This window comes from Manis javanica, chromosome 1 (assembly GCF_040802235.1).
Source record: "Manis javanica isolate MJ-LG chromosome 1, MJ_LKY, whole genome shotgun sequence".
Taxonomy (NCBI): domain Eukaryota; kingdom Metazoa; phylum Chordata; class Mammalia; order Pholidota; family Manidae; genus Manis; species Manis javanica.
In genome coordinates this window covers 101,544,133-101,569,183 of record NC_133156.1, presented here as the reverse complement: position 1 = coordinate 101,569,183, position 25,051 = coordinate 101,544,133, and the positions used below count along the sequence as shown (strand labels likewise).

Here is a 25,051-nt window from a genome sequence, read left to right as displayed (position 1 = left end):
AGTCAATAAATGAAATGGGAGAGTCGGAGGGTGGCAAGCCTCAGAGAGCAGGGAGGGGGAAGACAAGCAAAATAAGAGAAGAGCTGAAATTTATAAAGCAGATCTGAGATCATCCTATTTATGTAAAATATGAGTTTAGGTTAAAAAGTAAGAGGAAAAGATAAATCAGTATCTACTAAGTTATAGAGATATTCATGACATGGTTGGTACATGAAAAAAGTGGCAAAAAAGTATGTGCATATGTGTTTTTATATTTTGTGTGAGTCAAGAGAAGTTATGAAAGGATTCACCAATGTTGCCTCAGGGATGGTTGCATCTGGAAGATAGGGAGTGAGAAGGCAGAGCAGAGATAGTTATTATGATGTCAATTGTAAATAGACTTGACTGACAGGAGTTTGACAATCGGTGTTTATTTTTCTTATGTAATAAATCTAGAGACAGCTTCTGCAATCAAAGATGCAGACTCTAAATTTATCTCCATTTTCCTGTTCTCATGCATATTGACTCATGTTACAAGATTGTGGACACAGATCTAGATATCAGGATCCTTATGTTCAAGGAAAGGAAAAGGATAGTGTAAGCCATTTCTGCCCTTTTCATCAGGAAACCCAAAGCTTTCACAGAAGTTTTAAGCATACTTTTCTTATGTCTCATTGGCTAAAGTTGGGCAAATTCTAGCTCTAGAAAGCCTAGATAAACAACAATTTAGGCTTTCTGGGTTCTATAACTGAGAACAGTTCTTATAAAGGAGAAGGTTGGGAAAAGTACTGGGTTATCCAGCCAATAGTGTCTGCCACATTTTTACTTTGCAAGTTATTATATTGTTTAATTTGTATCATAAGCATGCATTATTTTCACAGTTAGAAAATAAAGCTCCAAATTCAAACTTGCCACCAGCCAACCAGCTAGCTTCTCAGCTTTAAAATGTCAGTTTTATGAGCATGGTAATATGTGAACAAAGGAAAGGAGAAGAAGATGGTGGCAGGGCCTGCATTTTTAACACAGTGATCTCATCCATGAGTTAGTGATCATGGTTTGGTCAGTTGCCTGTAAACTGATTTACCTGACTTATAAATCCTTTACCTGAGGCTATATGTAAGTCTCTCTGGAGACTTGCAAATACCCTGATAAAGAGGGTAAGAATTTTCCTTCCAAGAGAGACAGACAGCAATGTATTATAGGTTCCATTTAGAAAGTCTGTCTGGCAGCAGTATAGAGCATGAACTGTAGGAACCATGAAAGAGAAGGAAATTCTAAGTCCAGAAAAGAGATTATGAGGGCTGAACTGAGGCAGTAACAATGGGAGGAGAGAACGGATATAAAATAGAAAGCTGTTAAACAAATGCAGTCTATATGAGTTGATTGTTGGTGAGATGTAGTAGAAAGTAAAGATAAGGGAAAAATCTGAAGTACTAATTTTTTTCTTGGATGAAAAACATTTGGATTGTAATAATCACTAAGATTTTGGATGAGGTACAGGTTTAAGGAAAAAGTTAACTTACCTTTGAACATGCCATTTTCCTATATTTGGGTGATGAATCTACAAAGAGATGGGTATAGATTAATAAATGTCCATTGATTAATGGATTTGGTGTTCAGGAGACTAATATGGGCTACAGCTAGAAATTATTCAGTCATCAGTATAACAAGGAGTGGCTAAAACTATAGGAATTAGAGATGAAATTGCTTAAGGAGAACAGGTACACTTAGAAAAGAAAAGGTCCAAAGCTGGGCACTGTAGAATACCAACATTTTGTGGGTGAGTGAAGGAAGAAAAGCCAGAAAAAGAAACAGGGTTAGAAATTAAAAGGAGACTCCATTCAAGTGGCATTCTTGAAAAGGACAAGTTTAAGAGAAGAAATTGGCTGATAGTGCTAAATGCAGAATTGTGGAGTACAATGAGAACTAAAAATAATCTACTGAATGTGACAATTGGGTCATAGATGACTTTTGACTAGAGCAGTTTTATTTTAGTAGTGGGAAAAATAGAAATTATATTCTTTTCTTTCCAGAAACTTGACTCTGAAGGAAGGAGAGAGGAGTGATTATAGCTGGATGGAAACATAACATCCAAGAAGAGGTTCTTCTCTTTTCTTTAATAGAAGAGGTTTGTTAATAGAAGAGATACATGTGTATCTCTTTTAGGGAAGAAAATGTTGAGAGGGAGGGGATAATCTTAGTTTTGTTCTTTAGAAAAATTTAAAGTTATGTTTATACATGGGAAGACATTATTTATATGTGTGTGTGTATAAGTAGTATTAGTGATAATTTTGGCTAATGGGTGCCTTTCATTTTTTTTTTACTTTACTTTTTTTATATTTTTAAATTTTCCATGATATTTATTGAAACCTTAAACCTATTTGATACTGTTTCGAGTTTTCTGTACTCCTTCCTTCTGTTGGTGAGTTAACGAAGAGTTGGCTGAGTCCTCTATTCCCAATGTATCCCCTAAAATATAGTCTGTCTTCTGGTAACAATCTATATTCTACAGTTCATTCATTCAACCATTAACTGGTGCCTACGACATCAAGCATCATTCCTGGCACTTGTGATTATATCAGTGCATAAAGCAGGTTTTTGTTCTCCTGGATTATACATTCTAGCACAGAGGTCAAACAATAAACATAATACATAAAATTATGTGTATGTTAGAAGTTGACAAATATCATGGGGAAAAAGTAGAACAAAATAAGAGTGTCAGAGGGTAGAGAGGCAGGCTATGATATTATATAGAAGTAGTTGAGATAAATCTTACTGAGAATACAAGAATTGATCAGACACTTGAAGAAGGTGAAAAAATGATCTTCAAAAAGCATTCTAGGCAGAACAGTGAATGTAAAAGTAATAAGAATATGGATCTAAGGTCAGGTTAGGACCAATATGGTGAAAGGTAGATAGTAGGAGATGAGACTAGAGAAGTAAGGGTGGCTGGGACAAATTAAGCAGGAACTATAGGCATTGTAAAGTTTACAGCTTTCACTCTGAGGAGATTTGTGAGCCTTGTAGATCTGAGCAATCTTGTAACATAATGTGACATATGAAAATGATCCCCCTAGTTTCTGTGGAGGGAAGAAAGAGAATATGCCTACCATATAGAAGCAGGGAGACCTGTTAGGAAGCTGTTGCAGCAAATTAGGCAAAAGGTGATTGTGCCTTAGACCACAATGATGAACATGTATTGTATGAAAAACATAGAAAAAGTTGATAAAGAAATTTATGATTGAAAACACAATATTAAACTTCATGGATGCTGTATAGAAAAGTTGTTCAGAGTTTGGGCTTTGAAGTCAAACAGAGTTGTGGCTTAAATAAATTCTCATGACCTTAACTGTACTCAATCAATTTGAGGTTCAATTTCATTATCAGGGAGATTATCTTAGTCTGCTTAGGCTGCTATAACAAAATACCATACATAACCTGAGTAGCCTAAGCAATAGACATTTATTTCTCACAGTTCTGGAGAATAGAAAGTCCAAGATTAATGTGCTCCAGATTTGGTCCTGGTGAGGTCCCACTTCCTTGCTTGTAGACAGCCAGCCACCTTCTTGCTGTGTGCTCTCATGGCATTTTTTCAGGGTGTGTGCCTGCGCAGAGAGAGGTACACACTCTTAGTCTTCCTTTTCTTATAAGGCTGCTAATCCCATTATGAGGGTCCCACCTCATGACCTTATCTAAAGCTAATTACCTCCCGAAGGCCCCCACCTCCAGATACTATCACATCGAGCATTATGGCTTTAATATAAATTTTAATAGGGACACATTCAGCTCATAAAAGAACAGGTAATGATTGTTATGAGAATGACATTTGAAGTGATAAATAGAAGCACTTAGCACTATTCCTAGCACACAGTAAGTGCTACATAAATGTTATTGCATAGTAGTTATTGATCCTTTTGACATAAAGGCAAATTAGCCATTTACCTGAATTTTTAAGACACTGTATTGACAGTCAATTTAATCAAAGCCTTTGGGAAAAGGTGGGAAGATTTTCAAATGAAAGACACATAATTTCAGAAATGTTAAAATGCCAGGAGAAACCAAATCACAATGTAGTCAGACTCTTTTGTTTTGAATCCTGTTTGGTGTAAACATAGGTAATATAGATAATTGCCTGCCCCGTTTTGCCAAGCTCAGCCTCACATTACATCTGAACCAATCCCATCTAAGCTTAATTTAGGAGGTGCCAGGCATTAACTTACAGTCAGAAATTATCCTGCTACCAAATATGGCCTGTGTGTTTTGTTGAACTGGCCCAGCCTGTGACCTTTCTGACATCCTAGTAAATGGAACTGTAGAGAACTTTCAGCTCTTGAAGCCATAGAGCTGCTGTTCTGTGAGATGAGCTACACAAAGATACAAGTTACCAAAAAAGCACATAGAAACAGAAGATTTGAAGATGAAACTTATATGATTGATGAGCTAGCAAACTATAAAAGTCTAAATCCTTACTTCCAATACAATAACCATACAGAGAAAGCAGTATAATCATTGGATAAGATACAGATAAAGGGAACTTCCAGACATAAAATGGTATAAAGATGAGAAACCAGAATAACTAGTATGGAACAGAAAAAAATCAAGATTGAATCACTCCTGAATTATTACTGAGTCTATTGACCACTTTTTTGAGGCAAATTAAATCTTTCAAATAATTAGAGTTCTGAGACTGTCCATCTTTTCAGTTTAAGCTGTATTTGTCTCATTTCATTTATTCAGTAAACACTCAATTCCTACTATGTGCAAAGCACTCTATTCTGAGGGCTTATAATGAATATGGAAGAAAGGCATTGTTCTTTCTTTGTTTACAACCTTGTAAAGGGAATAAGTGTGTTTATGAGAAGCTTAATGTGAACTTCATAGGAGGTACAGCAGAGTGCCACAGAGGGTCTGGAGGAGGAGCAGTGTTGGCAAGCAGAGTTACAGAGGCTTGAAAATATAGGACCTATTCCTTGTAGAGTAAATCACCTGTGGGAAAATAGTAAAGGAGATAACTGAAAAGGGAAATTAGGACAAGAAGTTAGGAAGCCCTAAATGCTAACCTAACAAATATCCAAATTCATTTTTATATTGTTAAATCTAGTAATTGCAAAACCAGGTTACCAGAGTCAAATGAAATAAGGGAAACCCAAATGTAAGATTGTTATTATTAGTGATTTTCTCAATTCCTCTACCATTAGTAATTCTTAGAATGGGCTTACTTCTAGTCAGTTTCCAGAATATCTAGTTGATCTGCAATGTCAGACAGGGGATTCACTATAGTTTCTGTGATATCCAAGAGCAATGTCTCTGGTTAATATGCCTGCTTCTCAGTATCTGAAGTTAATTTGATGTTTGAAATAACATAATAAATAAATTAAATACCTTGGAAAATATAGGCCCTAATTTCAGAATAATATGGTTTAAATTTCATGGCAAAATTTGGGGGTCTCATAGTGTCAGAGTAACTCAGAAGTAATACTGGCCATACAGGAAGGCATCAGAGGCAACTTTCTTATGCTCATCTTTATTCCACAAGCAACATGATTGTGGGTCCTGTTCAGTTATTCTGAGATTGATCCCTAAGAATGTTGTTTGCTGTAATTTTAAATTATGACTTAAATATCAATTAATATCATAGTGATTTACCAGATAAAGAATCTTTTTATCAGTGGAATTAAAATAAGAGTTATCAGCTACACTGAAGAAAAAGTGAAAGTATCACCTATACCTATACTGGATACACTTCCCCTCAGGGAAACAAATCTGTAACTAGAGAAGACAAAGTCCCCAGAAGGAAAAGAAGTATTAAATCTGGAACATCAATAAACGTGACAAGATTGATAAAGTATAAGATGGAGAAGAGAAAGTTGTAGCTATGTAAGCATAATGTTGTAGGCTTTGACAGCCAATAATAACTTCTCAGGAAAAAGGCAGTTTGTGGGGTTTTTTTTCCCCCATAAGTGACCATTCCCCATGAGTAAGTATGTATGTATTTACGTATGTTTACAACGTTTATTGATATTCATGTTAGTTTTAAATGATAGAAAATAACATGACTGAAAGTCTTTTTATAACCTATTGAAATATAGCTCCTGCTTTTTATTTCTCATGAGAATATTATTTTGAATTAATCATCTTAATTATCCACTACATTTCAAGGACCTTACCATTAAGCTAACCTGAAAGTAGATGTAGTTACATTTTGTAGTACTTCCTAGAAATCATACAAAATTATATTTCATATATTTAAATTGTAGTTTATTTGGCTATGATGTTTATAGTAAAAGGCTAATAACCAACTAAACTATTGAGTATATAAAATACCACTTCTAAATTATATTACAAAAATTTCTTTGTTGGCACAGATTTTTCCTTGGAAATAAAGTCTCTACGAAGCTGTTGGTTTTCTATTTTCTTTGCTCTAATCATACCATCCTTCTAATAGTGAAATCTTAAGACTCTTGATTGCTGGGAGCAGGAATTTACTCAGAAGCTAAGCGAAAAAAGAACAAACGGGTTAGAGGTGTTCTTGTCCTTTGGACAAGATGGGGTGTGTGTGTGTGTGTGTGTGTGTGTTGCCTACCATAAAAAGATCATAGCAACATGCTATACTGGTACAACAATTTTAGATCACCAAACTTGTTAACATATTACATATGATGTTATAGCAGCCATAAGTATACTGAGAAGTAGATTAGGAAAACAACAAATATTTATAATTTACATACAAGGAAGATGGAACTTAAGTGTTTTGACCAGTGTTTATAACCCCAGTGATAGTTACGTTTGGTGTGTGTTGGGTGGTGGGTGGTATGTGGGGGTGGGTAACTGCTGTCATTTAGATAGGCTCTTCTGGGAAGGACTTTTTGAGGTAATATTTGAGCTCTGACCTAAAGGAATGAGAAAAGAGGCAGCCATTCACAGAGACAAGGGAGAGCATCACAGGCAGAGGAAATACAAGCACAAAGTTATGTGGAATAGTTAAAAAGAAAAGGCAAGTGCTCTAAATAGCTAATAACTGGAGTTTATTTGAGCAAACCATAGTAAATCTACAATTATAGCATTATGCAGACTTTAAGTATAGTGTTTATTGTGTGATATAATATTATAGGAAAATTTTTAATCTACCATAACAAGAATATAGAATACTAATTTTAACTACTACTATAAATATTATTTAAAATATAAAAGCATATAAAATATTTGCAATGTTTTATTTGGGAGGTGGGGTCACCGGTGATTTATTGGTGATCTACTTGTCTTTTTCACATTTTCTGCTCTTTATTTCTCAATTTAATTTCAGAGAAAGTACTCAAATATCTTTCACCAAAAAGAGCACTATCTTGAATAATGAAATAGTTAAATATTGGTGCATATTGATTTTTTTCTGAAAAGTTAATACATTGGAGAGAAAGTTAAAATAAAATATAATACTGCTGCTAAAGAATCACCAGGTGCACATTTAAAAAATTGTTCTGATAATATGCATGGTCATATTCATTTTATAACAAATATATTTTAAAAATTTAGATTGTAGCTATGTATGCAATATGTACCTCTGTATACTCCAAAACTACAGCAAATAATAAGTAGAAAGAGTTCCAAGATTATAGACCTTTCTATAACCACCTGCCAAAACTTTTGGGGTTTCTTCAGTCGTTCTTAATCAGTGACATTTTAAAATCCTATCTTTCAGACAAAGAAGTAAAAATAGTTTGGGATGCAAATTGTCACTTACTAATTGAATTTGATTCTACTTACACCTTAATGTAATTTAAAAATTTGTTATAACAAGCTTGTATTGTTTTTACTCTGCTTTTAAATGATTAATATAAATACTGAATTAGTATGTAGTACATTAGTATACTGAATGATCTAGATCAGAAGAATTGTTAAGAGGTCTTTAGGTTTTTTAAAAGATTTTTCTATAATGTTTTAATTTTTTAAGTGGAAAAATATAAAAAATATTTTAAAACTATAAAGACCCTTTAACCAGTACTTCCAATCTAGATCATTTGTTACTTCCCACAGAGGCAATCAGCATTAGGAGTTTATTATATATACCTTCTGTTCTTCTAAAGAAAAAACTATGTATATATACCTACCAACAAAAATATGTGTATTTATGTGTGTGTGTGTGTGTGTGTGTGTGTGTATAATAGAGCATTGTTCTGCCTGTGTTATTTCTGTAAAAGTGGTATCACATTCTATTAAATTATGCCACCATAGTTCACTCCTGTTGAATCATATTCTATTGCATGACTATACTACATTCTTGTTTGTATTATTTCTTTTTATATGAATTTTACATACAATGAAATGCACAAATCTTAGGTGTTCATTCACAAGTGCACACATCTGTGAACCCAATCCCCACATCCCCACCAAGACATAAAACATCACTCCAGGAAGTTTCCATATTCCCCCTCCCAGACAATTTCTGTCCCATCCGCAAGAGATAACCACTGTTCTGATTTTTTTTTTAACCATAGGTTAATCTCACTTGCTTAAGAATTTTACAGAAAGAGAACTATATGCTATGTAATCTCTGGTTTAAGACTTTTTTTTCATTAAACATATTTTGGGGATTCATCCATGGTGTTTGGTATATAAGTAATTTATTGCCCTTTTTTTTGCTGACTAGTGTATATGAATATACTAAAGTATGTTTATTTGTGCTTCCACAAATCTTCTTAGACTCACTTGTCTCTTGGCCTTTGATCACTTGTTCTGGCATAACTACTGCCTTGGAGAACAATTCAACTTGGGCTCTGTGCAGCAGCTACTCCAGCAAGCAGATTAATAGCAGTTGCCTCTTGGGACTTGTTTATTGCCACTGAAGCATTAGATGAAGAGAGACCCACTTGTTTCTCATGTGTGTGTAACCTGGAAGTGAGTGGGTGTTAATGTCCTGTGGGACAGATGTTGGACTAATAGGGGATGGGTACCAGGAGATGACCTCTAATAACTTCTCCCTTCGTCTCTCTACAAACTATAGATCATACCACAAATAGCTGGGACATAATAGTTCATAGACCCTCAATGAAGACTGTACTTGATACCCATTAAAGGCCTACTTAGAAATCCATCCCCTCTTATTTGCTCTCCTTCTTTCCCTGGTTGACTCCATTTTTTTCTCACTCCTTCACTCCCTAATAAAGTAGCAGCATATCAACTTGTGCCATATTTTGTGTCCTCAAGAACCCCAATGAATGCATCCTATATGTAGACATTTAGTCTCTAAGTTCTTACCATTGTAGTATGTTTTTTTTCTTTACCAATCTTAGTAGTGTCTCTAAATTCATTTTCTATCTGCCAGACATCCTTCTAAGTAATAAGAATACAATGGCTATACATAATACTCATAAATCCTGCTTAATAGGCAGAGAAGTTATATAGAAATGATAATGAGGACTGTTGATTATCCATTTCTAATCACTTCTACTACCTTTCTTCTATTTCTTTGCTCAGCAAAAATAGGTATTTTCAGAAACATGAATATTGGTGTATTTGTAATAGGTTTAGATCAAAGGCCTTTATATGTAATGTTATCACAGACTATTTAAGAATATCAATGACAGGGACTTGAAAACGGACAGTATGTGTCCTATAGAGGGCATCTTGAGGACATTTAAGTCCACAGAAAGTACAATTTCTCAAGTAGGGCTACTTGCATAATAGGATTAGCATATCAGGATATTCCTCCCATATCAATTCCCATGCTGAAAAAATAGACAAGAGGGAGTAGAAAACAAGTTTAGTTCAAAATACAGTATGGTTGGGTATGGCTAACTCATGGATATATTCTTAAAGATGCTTAATAGTATTTTTCAGGTAGTTGAATGTTACAAATTTTGTTGATTTAAGACTAAAATTCTATCCAGGCGGTAAATAAGTTTTTAACCCAGTCAGTGGTCAAGTTTTTTAAGGTATCCGTGAATACCCTGAAATTTTATACACAATAACATACGTATCAAGCATGTCAATTTTTCTAGAAACAGAAACCATAGCTTTCATGAGAATCTCACAAGGACCCAGGGGAAAAAAAGGAAAAAGATTAAGACTCAATGACATAAACATATTACTGCATATGTAATTTCAGTGGGTTTGCAATTGGTGTTCTCCTGTCTCAGGCTCTTGGGAAAGTGCATAGAGTTGCTGCCACCTTCTTTGTAAGACCTGTACTATCTACCTAGAAAGCTAGAGGTACCATTTTCTGTACTGCTCTTTAAATGGAGGTTTGACTATGTATAGTAAAAGCCTTTCCACTCTTTACAGAACTTTCGTACCCCTCATGTTTATCAATTGAATATAACTGACATCTGCAGGCAGTGTCATCCAACCACAGCAGAATACATTTCTTCTGAGGCTCATATGGAACATTTGCCAAGATAGGCCATATTCTGAGTCCTAACATACACTTAAAATATTTAAAATAGGAATCATGCAGTGTCTGCTATCAACCACAGTGGAATTAGACAAGAAATCAATAACAGAAAGATAGCTGCAAGATCACCAAATACTTTCATTTAAGCAACATGCTTCTAATGAAAATATGGATGAAAGAAGAACTATCAAATTTAAAAATATTTTGAACTAAACAAATATGAAAACATAACTTATGAAAATTTGTGGGATGTAGCAAAAGTAGTGCTTAGAAAATTATATCATTGAATGAATATATGAGAAAAAAAACATATCAAAAGTCAGTCATCTAACCTTCCACCTTAGGAAACCAGAAAAAGAAGAACAAAGTAAATCCAAACTAAGAAAATAAATAATAAAAAACAGAAATCAGAGAAATTGAAAACAGCATACTAGAGAAAGTCAACAAAACAAAAAACTGGTTCTTTAATTAATAAAAATAGCCACTAGCCAGGCTAACTAAGAAAAAAAGAAGACAAATTACTATTATCAGAGGTGAAAGAGGAGATACCATTATAGATCCCATGAACATAAAAAAATAATTAAGGGATACATTGAAAAACTCTGTGCTGATAAATTTGATAACCTAGATGAAATGGACCAATTCCTTGAAAAAACACAATCTGCCAAAAGTGAAATAAAAAGAAATAGATAACCTGAATAGACCTATATCTATTAAGGAAACTGAATCAATAATTAATTACCTTTCAAAAAGAAAGCACCAGGCCCACATGGGTTCACTGGTGAACTCTACCAAATATATAAGGAAGAAATTATACCAATTCTTTACAATCTCTGTTAGAAAATAGAAACAGAGGGAACACTTCTTAACTCTTTCAATGAGGCTAGCATTACCTTAATACCAAAGCCGAACAAAGACATTACAATGAAACTATCTGTCAATATCCTTCATACAAAAATGCAGAAATTCGCAAAATATTAGCAAACTGAATAAAATAATACTTTAAGAAAATTATACACCATGACCAAGTGGGTGTCAATTTATCCTAGGTATGCAAGGCTGGTTCAAGATTTGAAAATCAATTAATGTAATCCAGCACATCAGTATGCTAAAGAAAAAAAAATCTTATCAATAAGTGCAGAAAAAGTATTTGATAAAATCTAACACCCATTCATGAAAAATGATGTCAGCAAAGTAGGAATACAAAGGAATTTCCTCAACTTGATAAACAATATCTATAAAAGCCCTATAGCTAACAGCATACTTAATGGTGAGAAAATGGAAGCTTTCCTGCAAAGATCACAAACAAAGCAAGAATATCCCCCTCATTACCACTGTTTTTCAACATAATCCTAGTTAATACAATAATACAAGTCCTAGTTAATACAATAATACAAGAAAAGAAAATGAAAGGTAATCAAGTTGGGAAGAAAGAAATTAAACTGTTTATTCACAGACATAATCATCCATGGAGAAAATCTGAAAACATTGACAAAAATAATCTCCTAGAACTAAAATATAATTAGAAGGGTTGCATTATATATGGTTAATTTACAAAGGTCAATTGTTTCCCTCATATATAAGAGCAATGAACAAGTAGAATTTGAAATTAAAAACATACTACATTACCCCCCAAAATGAAATACTTAGTATATATCTAATAAAATGTATATAATATCTATATGAGGAAAACTACAAATCTCTAATGAAAGATATCAAGGAAGAACTAAATAAATGCAGAGATGTTCATGGATAGGAAGACTCAATATTTTTCATATATCATTTTTGAAATTTGATTTTTGCAAACAGATTCAGTACAATTCCAATCAAAAGCCCAGCAAATTATTTTATAGATATCAACAAATTTATTCTAAAGTTTATATGGAAAGGCAAAATACCTAGAATAGCCAACTCAATAGTGAAATAGAAGAACAGAGTTGGAGACTGACACTGCCTGACTTCAAGACTTACTATAAAGCTTCAGTAATAATGACAGTGTAGTGGCAAAAGACTTGATAAATAGATCAATGGATCACAGTAGAGATCCCAGAGATAGACCCACACAAAAAGTTAACTGATTTTTTACAAAGGAATAAAGGCAATACAGTGGAGCAAAGAGTCTTGAACAAATGGTGCTGGAACATGTGGCTGTCCACATCCTTAAAAAAAAAACCTAGACACAGACCTTACACCTTTCACAAAAATTAACCTAAAATGGATAGTAGACCTAAATGCAAAACACAAAACTGTAAAACATCCTAGAAGATAACACCATAGAGAACCTAGATGACCTTGGTTATTTTAGATCCAATACCAAAGTTAAGATTCAAGAAATTCTTGATAAACTTGACTTCATTAAATTGAAAAGTTTTGCTCTTCAAAAAAAATATCAAGAAAATTAGATGAGCCACAGAAAAAGAGGAAATACTAGCCAAAGACATCTGATAAAAGACTGTTATCCAAAATGCACAGACAACTCATAAAGCTCAACAGTACGAAAATAAATAACCTGATTAAAAATTGGGCAAAAGACCTTAACAGACACCTCACCAAGAAGATATACAGGTGGCAACTAAGCATATGAAAAGATGTTCAACATCATATGTCGTTATGGAATTGCAATAAAACAAAAATGAAATACCATCACAAACTTGTTAGAATGGCCAAATCCAAAACACTGACACCAAATGCTGGTGAGAATGTGGAGCAACAGGAATCTCATTCATCGCTGGTGGGAATGCAAAATGGTACACCCACTTCAGAAGACAATTTAACACTTTCTTACAAAACTAAATGTAGTATTACCATGCAATCCAGCAATCAAGCACTTTAGTACTTTACCCAAAGGAGTTGAAACCATGTCCACACAGAAACCTGCACATGGATGTTTACAGCAACTTTATTCCTAATTACCAGAACTTGGAAGCAACTGAGATGTCCTTCAGTATGTGAATGGAAAAATGTGGTACAACCAAGCAGAAACAGTCAGCACTAAAAAGAAATGGGCTATCAACCCATAGAAAAACATGGAGGAAACTTGAATGCACATTACTAATTGAAAGAAGCCTATCAAAAGGCTGTATACTGTGTGATTCCAACTGTATAACATTCTGGAAAAGGCAACACTATGAAGACAGTAACAAGATCAGTGATTGCTGGAGTTAGTGGGGAGGGAGTTATGAATAGGCAGAGCATAGAGAATTTAGAGGGGGTGAAACTATTCTGTAGGATATTGTATTGGTGGGTACATGTCACTATACATTTGTCCAAACACCATAAAATCACCTCTAATGTAAACTATAGACTCATGCAAAGTTCTAATCAGCACACAGTTCTTTTCTAAGTGGTAATCTATGGATTCAAGTTTCCTCCATTTTCTAGCCCTGTTGTCTTTCAATATGTGGTATACAAAGCCACTTGGTTCATCTATATCAATCCAGAAAATGAGAGTGTACAGGATCATCAGGGAGAGGTTTTTCATGGGCCAGGCCTAGAAATGGCCTTTCTCAGTTCTTTTTAAATTTCTTTTGTTAGAACTCAGTCCCCTCAGGCATTCACTTCTTCCTGCCACACTTAACTGACAGGGAATCTAGATACATTGAACTTGGGAAGAATAAGAAATGTGTTTGGTAAACAGCTATAAGTGAGTAAAATGGATCTTAATGGGCTTTAATTACATTTGGCCTTAAAAATACCAAGAATTTCATGGTAGAAATTACAAGTAGTTGATCTAAGGAATGCTAAATATTAGCCTGGCTCTTGGGGATAGGAAATGCCCTTCTTTCTTAAGTTATCATACATGCAGTTCAAACTATATGCTAACCAAATTGTAAAAAGATAGTTGTGCACTGAACTTTGGAATTTAAGTCACTAAACACTTGCTTTCCAATTATGTGTATTTGAAAGTGTAGAGCCCAATCCCTGACACAAAGACAACTGCACCCGCCCGCCCACCACCAAGTATCTAACAAAACAGAACGGGCTATATTATGTACATGAATAAGAGTATGAGTCCAAAATTTTTTCAGTTGCCTATAAGTTCTGTCCTCTTTCCTGTTTCATCTTCATTTAACCAAATTATCTTTTGTCTTGCTCAGTTGCACCAATCTCCTTACTGCTTTTGGGATTTTACGTAAACTGTTCCTTCTACCTGAAATGGTCTGTAGGAATTAGGGGGCAGATTTGTTTCTGTCTTATGGCTGAATAGTATTCCATTGTGTATGTGTACGACATCTTTTTTATCCATTCATCTACTGATGGACACTTAGGTTATTCCCATATCTTGGCTATTATAAATAGTGCTGTGATAAACATAAGGGTGCATATGTCTTTGTGAATCTGAGAACTTGTATTCTTTGAGTAAATTCCAAGGAGTGGGATTCCCAGGTCAAATGGTATTTCTCTTTTTAGTTTTTTGAGGAACCTCCATATTGCTTTGCGCAATGGTTGAACTAGCTTACATTCCCACCAGCAGTGTAGGAGGGTTCCCCTTTCTCTGCACCCTCACCAGCATTTGTTGTTCTTAGTCTTTTCAATGCTGGCCAGCCATACTTGTGTGAAGTGACATCTCATCGTGGTTTTAATTTGCATTTCCCTGATGATTAGTGATGTGGAGCATCTTTTCATGTGTCTGTTGGCCATCTGAATTTCTTCTTTGAAGAATTGTCTCTTCATATCCTCTGCCCATTTTTTGATTGGGTTATTTGCTTTTTGGGTGTTGAGGTGTGTGAGTTCTTTATATATTTTGGATGTTAACCCCTTGTCAGATATGTCGTTTACAGATACATTCTCCCATACTGTAGGATGCCTTTTTGTTCTACTGATGGTATCCTTTGCCCTACAGAGCTTTTTAGTTTGATGTAGTCCCATGTGTTCATTTTTGCCTTTGTTCCCCTTGCTAGAGGAGATGCGTTCAGGAAGAAGTTGCTCATGTTTATATTCAGGAGATTTTTGCTTATGGAGATCTTATACTCTAAGAGTTTTATGTTTTCATGATTTACATTCAGGTCTTTGATCCATTTCAAGTTTAATTCTCTTACATGTAGTTGTCCAGTTTTGCCAACACCAGCTGTTGAAGAGGATGTCATTTCCCCATTGTATATCCATGGCTCCTTTATTGTATATTAATTGACCATATATGCTTTGGTTAATATCTGGACTCTCTCTTCTGCTCCACTGGTCTGTGGGTCTGTTCTTGTGCCAGTACCAAATTGTCTTGCTTACTGTGGCTTTGTAGTAGAGCTTGAAGTTGGAAAGCGAGATCCCCCCTGCTTTATTCTTCCTTCTCAGAATTGCTTTGGCTATTTGGGGTCTTTTGTGGTTTCATATGGATTACAGAACTATTTGTTCCAGTTTGTTGAAGAATGCTATTGGTATTTTGATAGGGATTGCATTGAATCTGTAGATTGCTTTTGGCAGAATGGCCATTTTGACAATATTAATTCTTCCTATGCAAGAGCATAGGTTGAATTTCCATTTATTGGTGTCCTCTTTAATTTATCTTAAGAGTGTCTTATAGTTTTCAGGGTATAGATCTTTGACTTCCTTGGTTAGGTTTTAGTCCTAGGTATTTTATTCTTTCTGATGCAGTTGTGAATGGAATTGTTTTCCTGATTTCTCTTTCTGTTAGTTTATCATTAGTATATAGGAATGCCACAGATTTCTGCATATTAATTTAGTATCCTGCAACTTTGCTGAATTCAGATATTAGATCTAGTAGTTTTGGAGTGGATTCTTTAGGTTTTTTTTATATACAATATCATGTCATCTGCAAACAGGGACAGTTTAACTACTTCTTCCTTACCAGTCTGGATGACCTTTATTTCTTTGTGTTGTCTAATTGCTGTGGTGAAGACCTCCAGAACTATGTTGAATAAAAGTGGGGAGAGTGGGCATCCTTGTCTTGTTCCCAATCTTAAAGGAAAGGCTTTCAGCTTCTTGCTGTTAAGTATGATGTTCACTGTGGGTTTGTCATATATGGCCTTTATTATGTTGAGGTACTTGCCCTCTATACCCATTTTGTTGAGAGCTTTTATCATAAATGAATGTTGAATTTTGTCAAATGGTTTTTTGCCATCTATGGAGATGATCATGTGGTTTTTGTCCTTCTTTTTATTAATGTGGTGGATGATGTTGATGGATTTTCTAATATTGTACCATTCTTGCATCCCTGAGATGAATCCCACTTGATCATGGTGTATGATCCTTTTGATGTATTTTTGAATTTGGTTTGCTAATATTTTGTTGAGTATTTTTACATCTATGTTCATCAGGGATATTGGTCTGTAATTTTCTTTTTTTGCGGGGTCTTTGCCTGGTTTTGGTATTAGAGTGATGCTGGCCTTATAAAATGAGTTTGGAAGTATTCCCTCTTCTTCTAATTTTTGTAAAACTTTAAGGAGGATGGGTATTAGGTCTTCACTGAATGTTTGACAAAATTCAGCAGTGAGGCCATCTATTCTAGGGCTTTTGTTCCTATATAGTTTTTTGATTACCAACTCAATTTCCTTGCTGACAATTGATCTGTTCAGATTTTCTGTTTTCTTACATGGACAGCCTTGGATGGTTGTATTTTTCTAGAAAGTTGTCCATTTCTTCTAGGTTATCCAGTTTGTTAGCATATCATTTTTCATAGTATTCTCTAATAATTCTTTGTATTTCTGTGGTGTCTGTAGTGATTTTTCCTTTCTCATTTCTGATTCTGTTTATGTGAGTAGACTCTTTTTTTCTTGGTAAGTCTGGCTAGGGGTTTATCTATTTTGTTTATTTTTCTCAAAGAACCAGCTCTTGCTTTCATTGATTCTTTCTCTTGTTTTATTCCTCTCGATTTTATTTATTCCTGCTCTCATCTTTATTATGTCCCTCCTTCTACTGACTTTGGGTCTCATTTGTTCTTCTTTTTCTAGTTTCATTAATTGTGAATTTAGAGTGTTCGTATGGGATTGTTCTTCTTTCTTGAGGTAGGCCTAATTGCAGTATACTTTGCTCTTAGCTCTGCCTTCACTGCATACCACAGATTTTGCAGTGTTGAATTATTCTGATTTGTCTCCATACATTGCTTGATCTCTGTTTTTATTTGATAATTGATCCATTGGTTATTTATGAGCATGTTGTGGAGTCTCCATGTGTTTGTGGGATTTTTCATTTTCTTTGCATAATTTATTTCTAGTTTCAAACCTTTTTAGTCTGAGAAACTGGTTGGTACAATTTCAGTCTTTTTGAATTTACCAAGGCTCTTTTTGTGGCCTAGTATATGCTCTATTCTTGAAAATGTTACATGTGCTCTTGAGAAGAATGTGTATTCTGGTGCTTTTGCGTGTAGAGTTCTGTAGATATCCGTTAGGTCCATCTGTTCTAATGTGCTGTTCAATGCCTCTGTCTACCTACTTATTTTCTGTCTGGTCTGTCCTTTGGAGTGAGTGGACTGTTGAAGTCTTCTATAATGAATGCACTGCATTCTATTTCCCCTTTTAATTCTGTTAGTATTTGTTTTACATATATAGGTGCTCCTGTGTTTGGTGCATGTATATTTATAATGGTTATATCCTCTTGGTGGATTGACCCCTTTATCATTATGTAATGTCCTTCTTTGTCTCTTGTGACTTTCTTTGTTTTGAAGTCTATTTTGTCTGACACAAGTACAGCAACTCCTGCTTTTTTCTTTCTATTTATTTTCTGTCTGGCTTATCTGTCTATTGATGTAAGTGGTGTGTTAAAGTCATTATGAATGAGTTGCAGTCTTTTTCCCTCTTTAATTTTGTTTGTATCTGTTTTATATATTTAGGTTCTCCTCTGTTGGGTGTATAGATATTTATAATGGTTTATCCTCTTGTTGGACTGATCCCTTTATCATTATATAATGTCCTTTGTCTGTTTATGTTACTTTCTTTGTTTTAAAGTATATTTTGTCTGACATAAATACTGCTACTCTTGCTTTTTTTCTCCCAATTATTTGCTAGAAATACTTTTTCCATCCCTTCACTTTCAGTCTGTGTATATCTCTAGGTCTGAAATGAGTCTCTATAGGCACAATATATATGGATCTTCTTACTTTATCCATTCTGCCACCCTGTGTCTTTTGATTGGTGCATTCAGTCCATTTACATTTTAGGTAATTATTGGAAAATGCATACTTATCATCATTTTATTCATTGTTTTCTGGTTGTTTTTGTAGTTCCTCTCTGTTCTTTTCTTTCTCTCTCATACTCTTGTTATATGATGGTTTTCTTTAGTGTAGTGATTGGATTTCTTTTTTAATTTTTTGTGTATCAGAGAATTTAGACCTGTGGTTACCAAAGAGTTCATTGATAGCTTCCTTACTATATAACAGCCTATATTATGTTGATGATAGCTCTATTTCAAACACAATCTAAAAGTACTTATTTTAAATTTTTCTTCCTCCTCCACACTTTATATAATCTGTACTTTTTGTGTATCCCTTGGCTGATTTTGTGTATAGTTGGTTTTACTACTTTTGTTTCAATTTTATACTTGCTTGGTAAGTAATTAGTCTTCTACTTTCACTGTGGGTTTATTTTCACTAGTGAAAACTATTTAGTGAAATACTTAAAAGTTACATAGGGAATTATTTAACAGTGAAAACTAGGCTTAAGAACATTTCCTTCTACAGAAGTCCCTTTAACATATCCTGCAATGCTAGTTTAGTGGTTGTAACTTCCTTCAGCCTTTGTCTGTCTGGGAATTGTTTAATTTTTCCTTCAATTTGGAATGATAATCTTTCTGGGTAGAGGATTGTTGGTTGAAGGTCCTTGTGTTTTAATATATTAAATATTTCATGCCACTCCCTTTTGGCCTGTAAAGTTTCTGCTGAGAAGTCTACTGATAGCTTAAAAAGGTTTCTCTTAAAAGTAATCATTTCTCTCTCTCTAGCTGCTTTCAATACCCTTTCCTATCCTTAATCTTTGTCATTTTAATTATTATATGTCTTAGTGTTACCTCTTGCTAGGGTTCCTTTTGTTAGGGACTCTCTGTACTTCCATGACCTGACTGTTTCCTTACCCAGATTAGGGAATTTTTCAGCAATCATTTCTTCAAAGAGACTTTCTACTCCTTTGTCTCTTTCTTTTTCTGGTACCCCTTTTATGTGAATATTGTTACATTTGGAGTTGTCACACAGCTCTCTCAGCAACTTCTCCTTTCTAGAGATTCTTTTTTCTATCTGTTCCTCAGCTTCATTTTTTTCCTGTTCTCTATTCCATCTCACTGATTGCTTCCTCTACTTGTAGCAATCTATTATTTATTCCCTCCCTCGTATACTTCATTTCAGTTACTGTATTCTTCAGCTCTTTTCAACTCTTCTTTCTCTTTGTTGAAATCTTTCCTGAGGTCTTCAGTACTTTTCCACAGGTCAGTGAGCATATTTATGACTGTTACTTTGAAATCTTCACTTTTCCTTTGAAATCAAAAAGATTGTTGATCTCCATTTCATTTAGCCCTCTTTTTAGTGTCTTATCCTGTTCTTTTATTTTAAACATATTCCTCTGCCTCCTCATTTTGTCAGAGTTTCTGTGTTCCTTCATTTGTATTAGATCTGCTATGCTTCCTGATCTAGAGAGTAATGGCTTTCTGGAGAAGGTGTCCTGTGGTGCCCAAAAGCTCAAGACCCTTTATTCTCCAGTGCCTTGTTCTCTTTTTCAATAGAGCCCCAGTTGCTGTTGGTGAGCATGGGTGTGTTGCCCTTCTGTCTGTCTGCTGGCAGTAGTCTATCTTAGTGCACAAGGCTGGCAGTTCACCTCAGCCAGCCCTTTTTGAGCTGAGTTTCAGTGTCTGCAGTACAGTCATTGTGGGCATGGCCACCCTCTGCCTGCCCTGCAGTGATGGTGGCACTGCTGGGCTAATGTGGTGGGTGTGGTGGTCATACAGGCACATGATTGCAAGGTGTCAAAGGGGAGCATGGCACTGGGCTGAGCCACCTGTGAGGAGGAAGGAGTGCTCAGAGCTGGTTCCTGCAAATGCTTTGCTAGTTGGGCTGAGACAGGGCCAAGGAAACTGGGAAAGCCCCCCTCTATCTGAAGGAGTGTTTGGGGCTCCCACGAGTGCCCAACTTCTTGGGCAGAGGGAAGGCTGGGGAAGTATCATTTACCTGTCCTTTCTCCTGTTGAGAAAGCTCTGTCCAACCCTTGCCCCTCTGGCACCCCTCCCACTGCTGGCAAATCTTTCAAATTGCTGCCTCTGTCTTGGTCTCAGTGGGACTGCAGGAGCATGCCTTTCCTCCATAAGCAGCTGGAGTCCCAGCTTCCCAGAGTGCTCTGTCTCAGGTGTCCAGCCCTGCTAATCACTAAAACCCAGTGCACTGTGGACTCATGTTCCCAGAGTAGACCTCCAGGGCCAAGTGTGCAGACTTCCTGAGCACCTGTCCCCTCCCTGCTCCATTCCTCTTTCTCCAACCTGTGTTCTGGGATGGGGGAAGTGTTGGGGTCCCAAATGATTGTGGCTCTGCCACTTTACCTGTTCTGTGTGGTCTTTTCTTCTTCATCAGGTGTGAATGGTCTGTTCTGCAGTCTTCAGGTCATTTTCAGGGTTAGTTGTATTTGTTGTAGTTGCTTCCTTGGTGTATTTGTAGGAAGATTTTTAAACCTTTTTCCCCTCCCCTCATTTTCTGTTTTCAAACTTTAACCTTCAAATTTATTTTTAAAATACTTTTGTGTTTTTAAGACGCAAATATTTCATTTAATTAAGCCTAGTCATTTTTATTGTGTGTGTAGGTATGAAGTACTTCATACAAATAAAACTCTGCACAAATATCTAGGCCACAATTTGGGATGCTCTAAGGGGTTCCTAAAAGTATGCTTTTTTATTCAATGGGTTTCTTTGAGGTTAGTTTGTTCAAATCTCAAGGCATAATCCTGAGACTAACACAAACAGAATGAACTGGCACTATGAAATAAAATTTAGATAAGTAAGCATCTAGGTCCAAAGATGTTTTTTTATCTGGGGTGACCAATTCAATACTAATTATCCAATTTTATAGCTTTCATTTTTCAAGAATCTTTTAAGTTCAGGAGAGAATAGTCATATGCCAATAGTGAGCAAGATTATTTTCCTGTGCCTTCCCAACATATTTTTCTTCATTATTGTTCAAATCATAGCTACAAGCTTTCTCTTGATGGGAGACATTTGCTTCATATCCTGTCTGTGTTAAACTTTTTATATGTTATAAGGGATTTCATGGAATGCTTATTATCTGGCTGGAAAAAGCCAAAAGGCCCACAAGAATGCTTAAAACACAATATAGATACCCACAGGCAGATATAAATCAATACAATGTTTTATAAGCTGAACCTATGGTCATTTTGAGGATAGGAGCACCAAAATCAAGATATTCTCAGTGGTAACATCAACTCTAGAACAACCTATCCATTCATTCATTCCTTCCTTCAGCAATATAAAAGGTGTATATATATATATATATATATATATATATATATATATGATTTATATATATATGTGTATGTATATGATTTATATATATATATATATGTATGTATCTTAACATTCTGTTAAGTTGGAAAAAATGTGGAATAAAAAATAAAAATTATTATAAGAATTATAAAGGAAACAAGTAGCAGTGACAGAAAATGACTTTAGAGAGAACAGTGAAATCCTTTGGGGAAGTTGATATTTAAACTAAGATTTTAAGAATGAGGTAAAGCTAGCCATGTATTAAGGATGTGTTAAGAAATGTGTTAAGGAATTTTTGTTATGTAACAAATCACCCGAAAATTTAGTTGTTTAAAGCAACCTCTATTCACAATTTTCTAGATTAGCAATTTGGGCTGGGCTCAGCTGGGATGACTTTTCTTTGATCTATGTGGCTTATCTGGGCTGACTCATACATTTGCAGTTAGCTGATAATCACTGACTCCACTCACACATGTCTGGTGACTGGCTCATCAGCAGTCACAATGGAGGTAATGCTCATATGTCATTTATCATACAGCATGCCAGCCTAGGCTTGTTCACATAGTAGTGAACATAGGGTCCCTGAGAGCAGCAAGGGAGGACCATGTGAAGCACACATTTTATAAGCCTCATTTGCATCACATTTGCTAATCATCCATTGGTCTAACCAAGTCACTTGGCAGATAACAAATTCAGAGGATAGAAAAACAATCTCCCTATCTTGAAGGAATACATACAGATACCCATACAGAGATAGGAAGAATTTTATCTGTTGTGTATTCAACAACATGGCATTAGGACTTTTTAAAAAGTGAAATTACCAGAAGGTGGCAGGAGGAGGCTGCAGAAGGGAGGCAAAGCCATTTGGATAAATCAAATACAGGTTTCCCTTGCTATCCAAAAGTTCATGTTAGGCCACTTTGTTTTTATGAAATACCTACATTAATACCTGTGTCTGCATAACTGAAGGAAATCTGAAGAGGATTTTCACTTTCACAAAATGGTAATTGTTTCTTTACACCGTTTCAGCTTACAAAAGATTTCATAGGAATGGCCAATTTTCAGATAGTATGTGAAGCCATTATCATTTATCCAGTAGAAAGGTTTTTCTGATTCTCAAGTGCTATGTTTGCCTCATTTATATAACTTACTCATGTAACTTACAAATATTTATTAACCAAAGGACCACTCAAATATTTAATCATTGATCTCCATTTGTCACAAACATCAAAGTATGGAGAAAAGATTACACCATGCAGATCACCATTATGCTTCAGTGGACTGGGTCCAGGCTTGGTTTGAGGAAGTGTTTCTCAAGGCTCTAGAAAAACTTAAGGGCCTGTGAAGGGCAGGGGGAAGAGGTCAGGGAGAGGGCAGGAGGGCTGTGGCTAACATTTATTGAAAATTTACTGTATGCCAGTCACTGTGCTAAACACTTTCAGTGTATTACTTCATTTAATCCTTACAATATCCTGACAGATGAGAAAATTGAGAAGTTAAATAACAAGAATTGTACCAGACCTGTTACTGCTAACCTTTAAGCTTCCTCTTTCTGAACTACCTCTTAACAGCCTTTTTCATAACTATTCGTTTTGGTAAGTGGGGAGGGACTTATACTATTTCCCAGCTGAAAGTCATTCCCAGGATTACTGCAAGTTCCTTTGCCTTGTCTACTCACAGTCCTTAGTCTGTGGCTTTTCTTGGTTTTGAGGTCCAGGAATGTACAAAGTGCAGAATAGAGAATGCTCCATGAATAGTATTAAGATGAAGTATGTCTTCTTGTTCTCACTTTTCATCATGTGTAGATGCCCATTTAAGGCTCCATAAACTTGTGACAGTCAGCTTATTTGCTATAGTGGGAGTGGGATAGATGGTGAATCTAATCCTGGGACTGGTATATCTAACGCTTAACTAGTGCTGGTTAAATAGAGATACAGGTATACCTAATAGGTTTAGGTACATTTTAGCATTTAGCACTATATAAAAATACTAAGAGGAATTAATACTTCTCGGTTTTTCATGTTTGTTTTCAGTTTTCTTCTCATTTTTCAAGGTAACATTTCTGTCACTTTGCATATGTCACAGAAACAGCTATTATGTGCTTCTCATAAATTTTCATTCATTTTAACAAAATATAAAATTGGTCTCTCCCAAGGAAACCAATCTCATACTGAACTAAGAAAAATTTGTGTTTGTTTTGCAGACTTTGAATAATGAGATGAGTACAGATGATGACAATGAATATGTAGAAGAAAAGGAAAGCTACATTTGTGCAGTGTGTTTGGATGTTTATTTCAACCCATACATGTGTTACCCTTGCCATCATATCTTCTGTGAGCCCTGCTTACGGACTCTTGCCAAAGACAACCCTGCAAGCACTCCCTGCCCATTGTGTCGGACAATTATTTCCAGAGTCTTTTTCCAGACAGGTAACTTGTTCTCTTTCACTAACATGATTGTCTAATTATTCTGACTACCTCTTTTTTCCAGTTCTAAAGATACTTTAAAATTTTTTATGAGAAAGTTTATGAAAATCATATACAGCATAATTTACTACTCTCCAGTTCATAAAACAGTGCTTGCACAACCCACAGAACTGTGCTGAAATCTGAATTATAGATGAGTATAAATGTCCTCATCTCTAATCCTTTACTCTGTGCTGAAATCTCTTCTAAAACATTCTAACTAGTTTTTCAGTTTTTACTTGTACACCTCCTGTGTCAAGGACATTCCACTAAAATTTGAAGCAGCTCTGTGGATTAGTTATTCCTCATATGTTCCTTCCACTACTGCTCATTATTTTGCTCTTGTTATTTCCTCTGGAGTCTCAAAGAATAAATCTGTAAATATCTGAGGAAACTCTTATACCTTTTCCATAAACGCCACATTTTCTCAATCTTTTTATTGTTCTTAAGGTCTTTCTTCCTGACAAGAAAGTAAAATTAGAGCAAGGATTTCTTTAACCTAATTATTATGTAAAGATGGAATATAGCAGCTTTTAAAACATACAAGTGGAGAAGAGGGAATACTAATAAACATGAACATAGAGAACTGCTAGAGAAAAGGGGAAGAATGATGGACATAAGAACAGAAAATGTTTATTGAGTTCACTATGGTGTGCTAAACATCAGGGGAAATACATTTCTATGTCCACATTCTTACCTCAACCATGAAAGAGCCAAATGGGGATTAAAATAAGCACTTTGCTAACAGTAAGACTGAATAAAACACTTGACACATTTTTCTTAAAATCCAATCACTCAC

General features: G+C 35.2%; 1 protein-coding gene across 6 annotated transcripts in view; it reads left to right on the top strand.

Moving 5' to 3' along the window:
- Nucleotides 1–25,051, top strand: part of RNF180 (ring finger protein 180) — a 184,256-nt gene that overhangs the window by 100,662 nt on the left and 58,543 nt on the right. For all 6 annotated transcript variants that reach the window (XM_073235796.1, XM_073235784.1, XM_073235777.1 and 3 more), the window contains one exon: nt 23,991–24,216. In XM_073235796.1, coding sequence (XP_073091897.1) covers nt 23,991–24,216 — 226 coding nt within the window. The remainder of the gene's footprint in view (nt 1–23,990; nt 24,217–25,051) is intronic.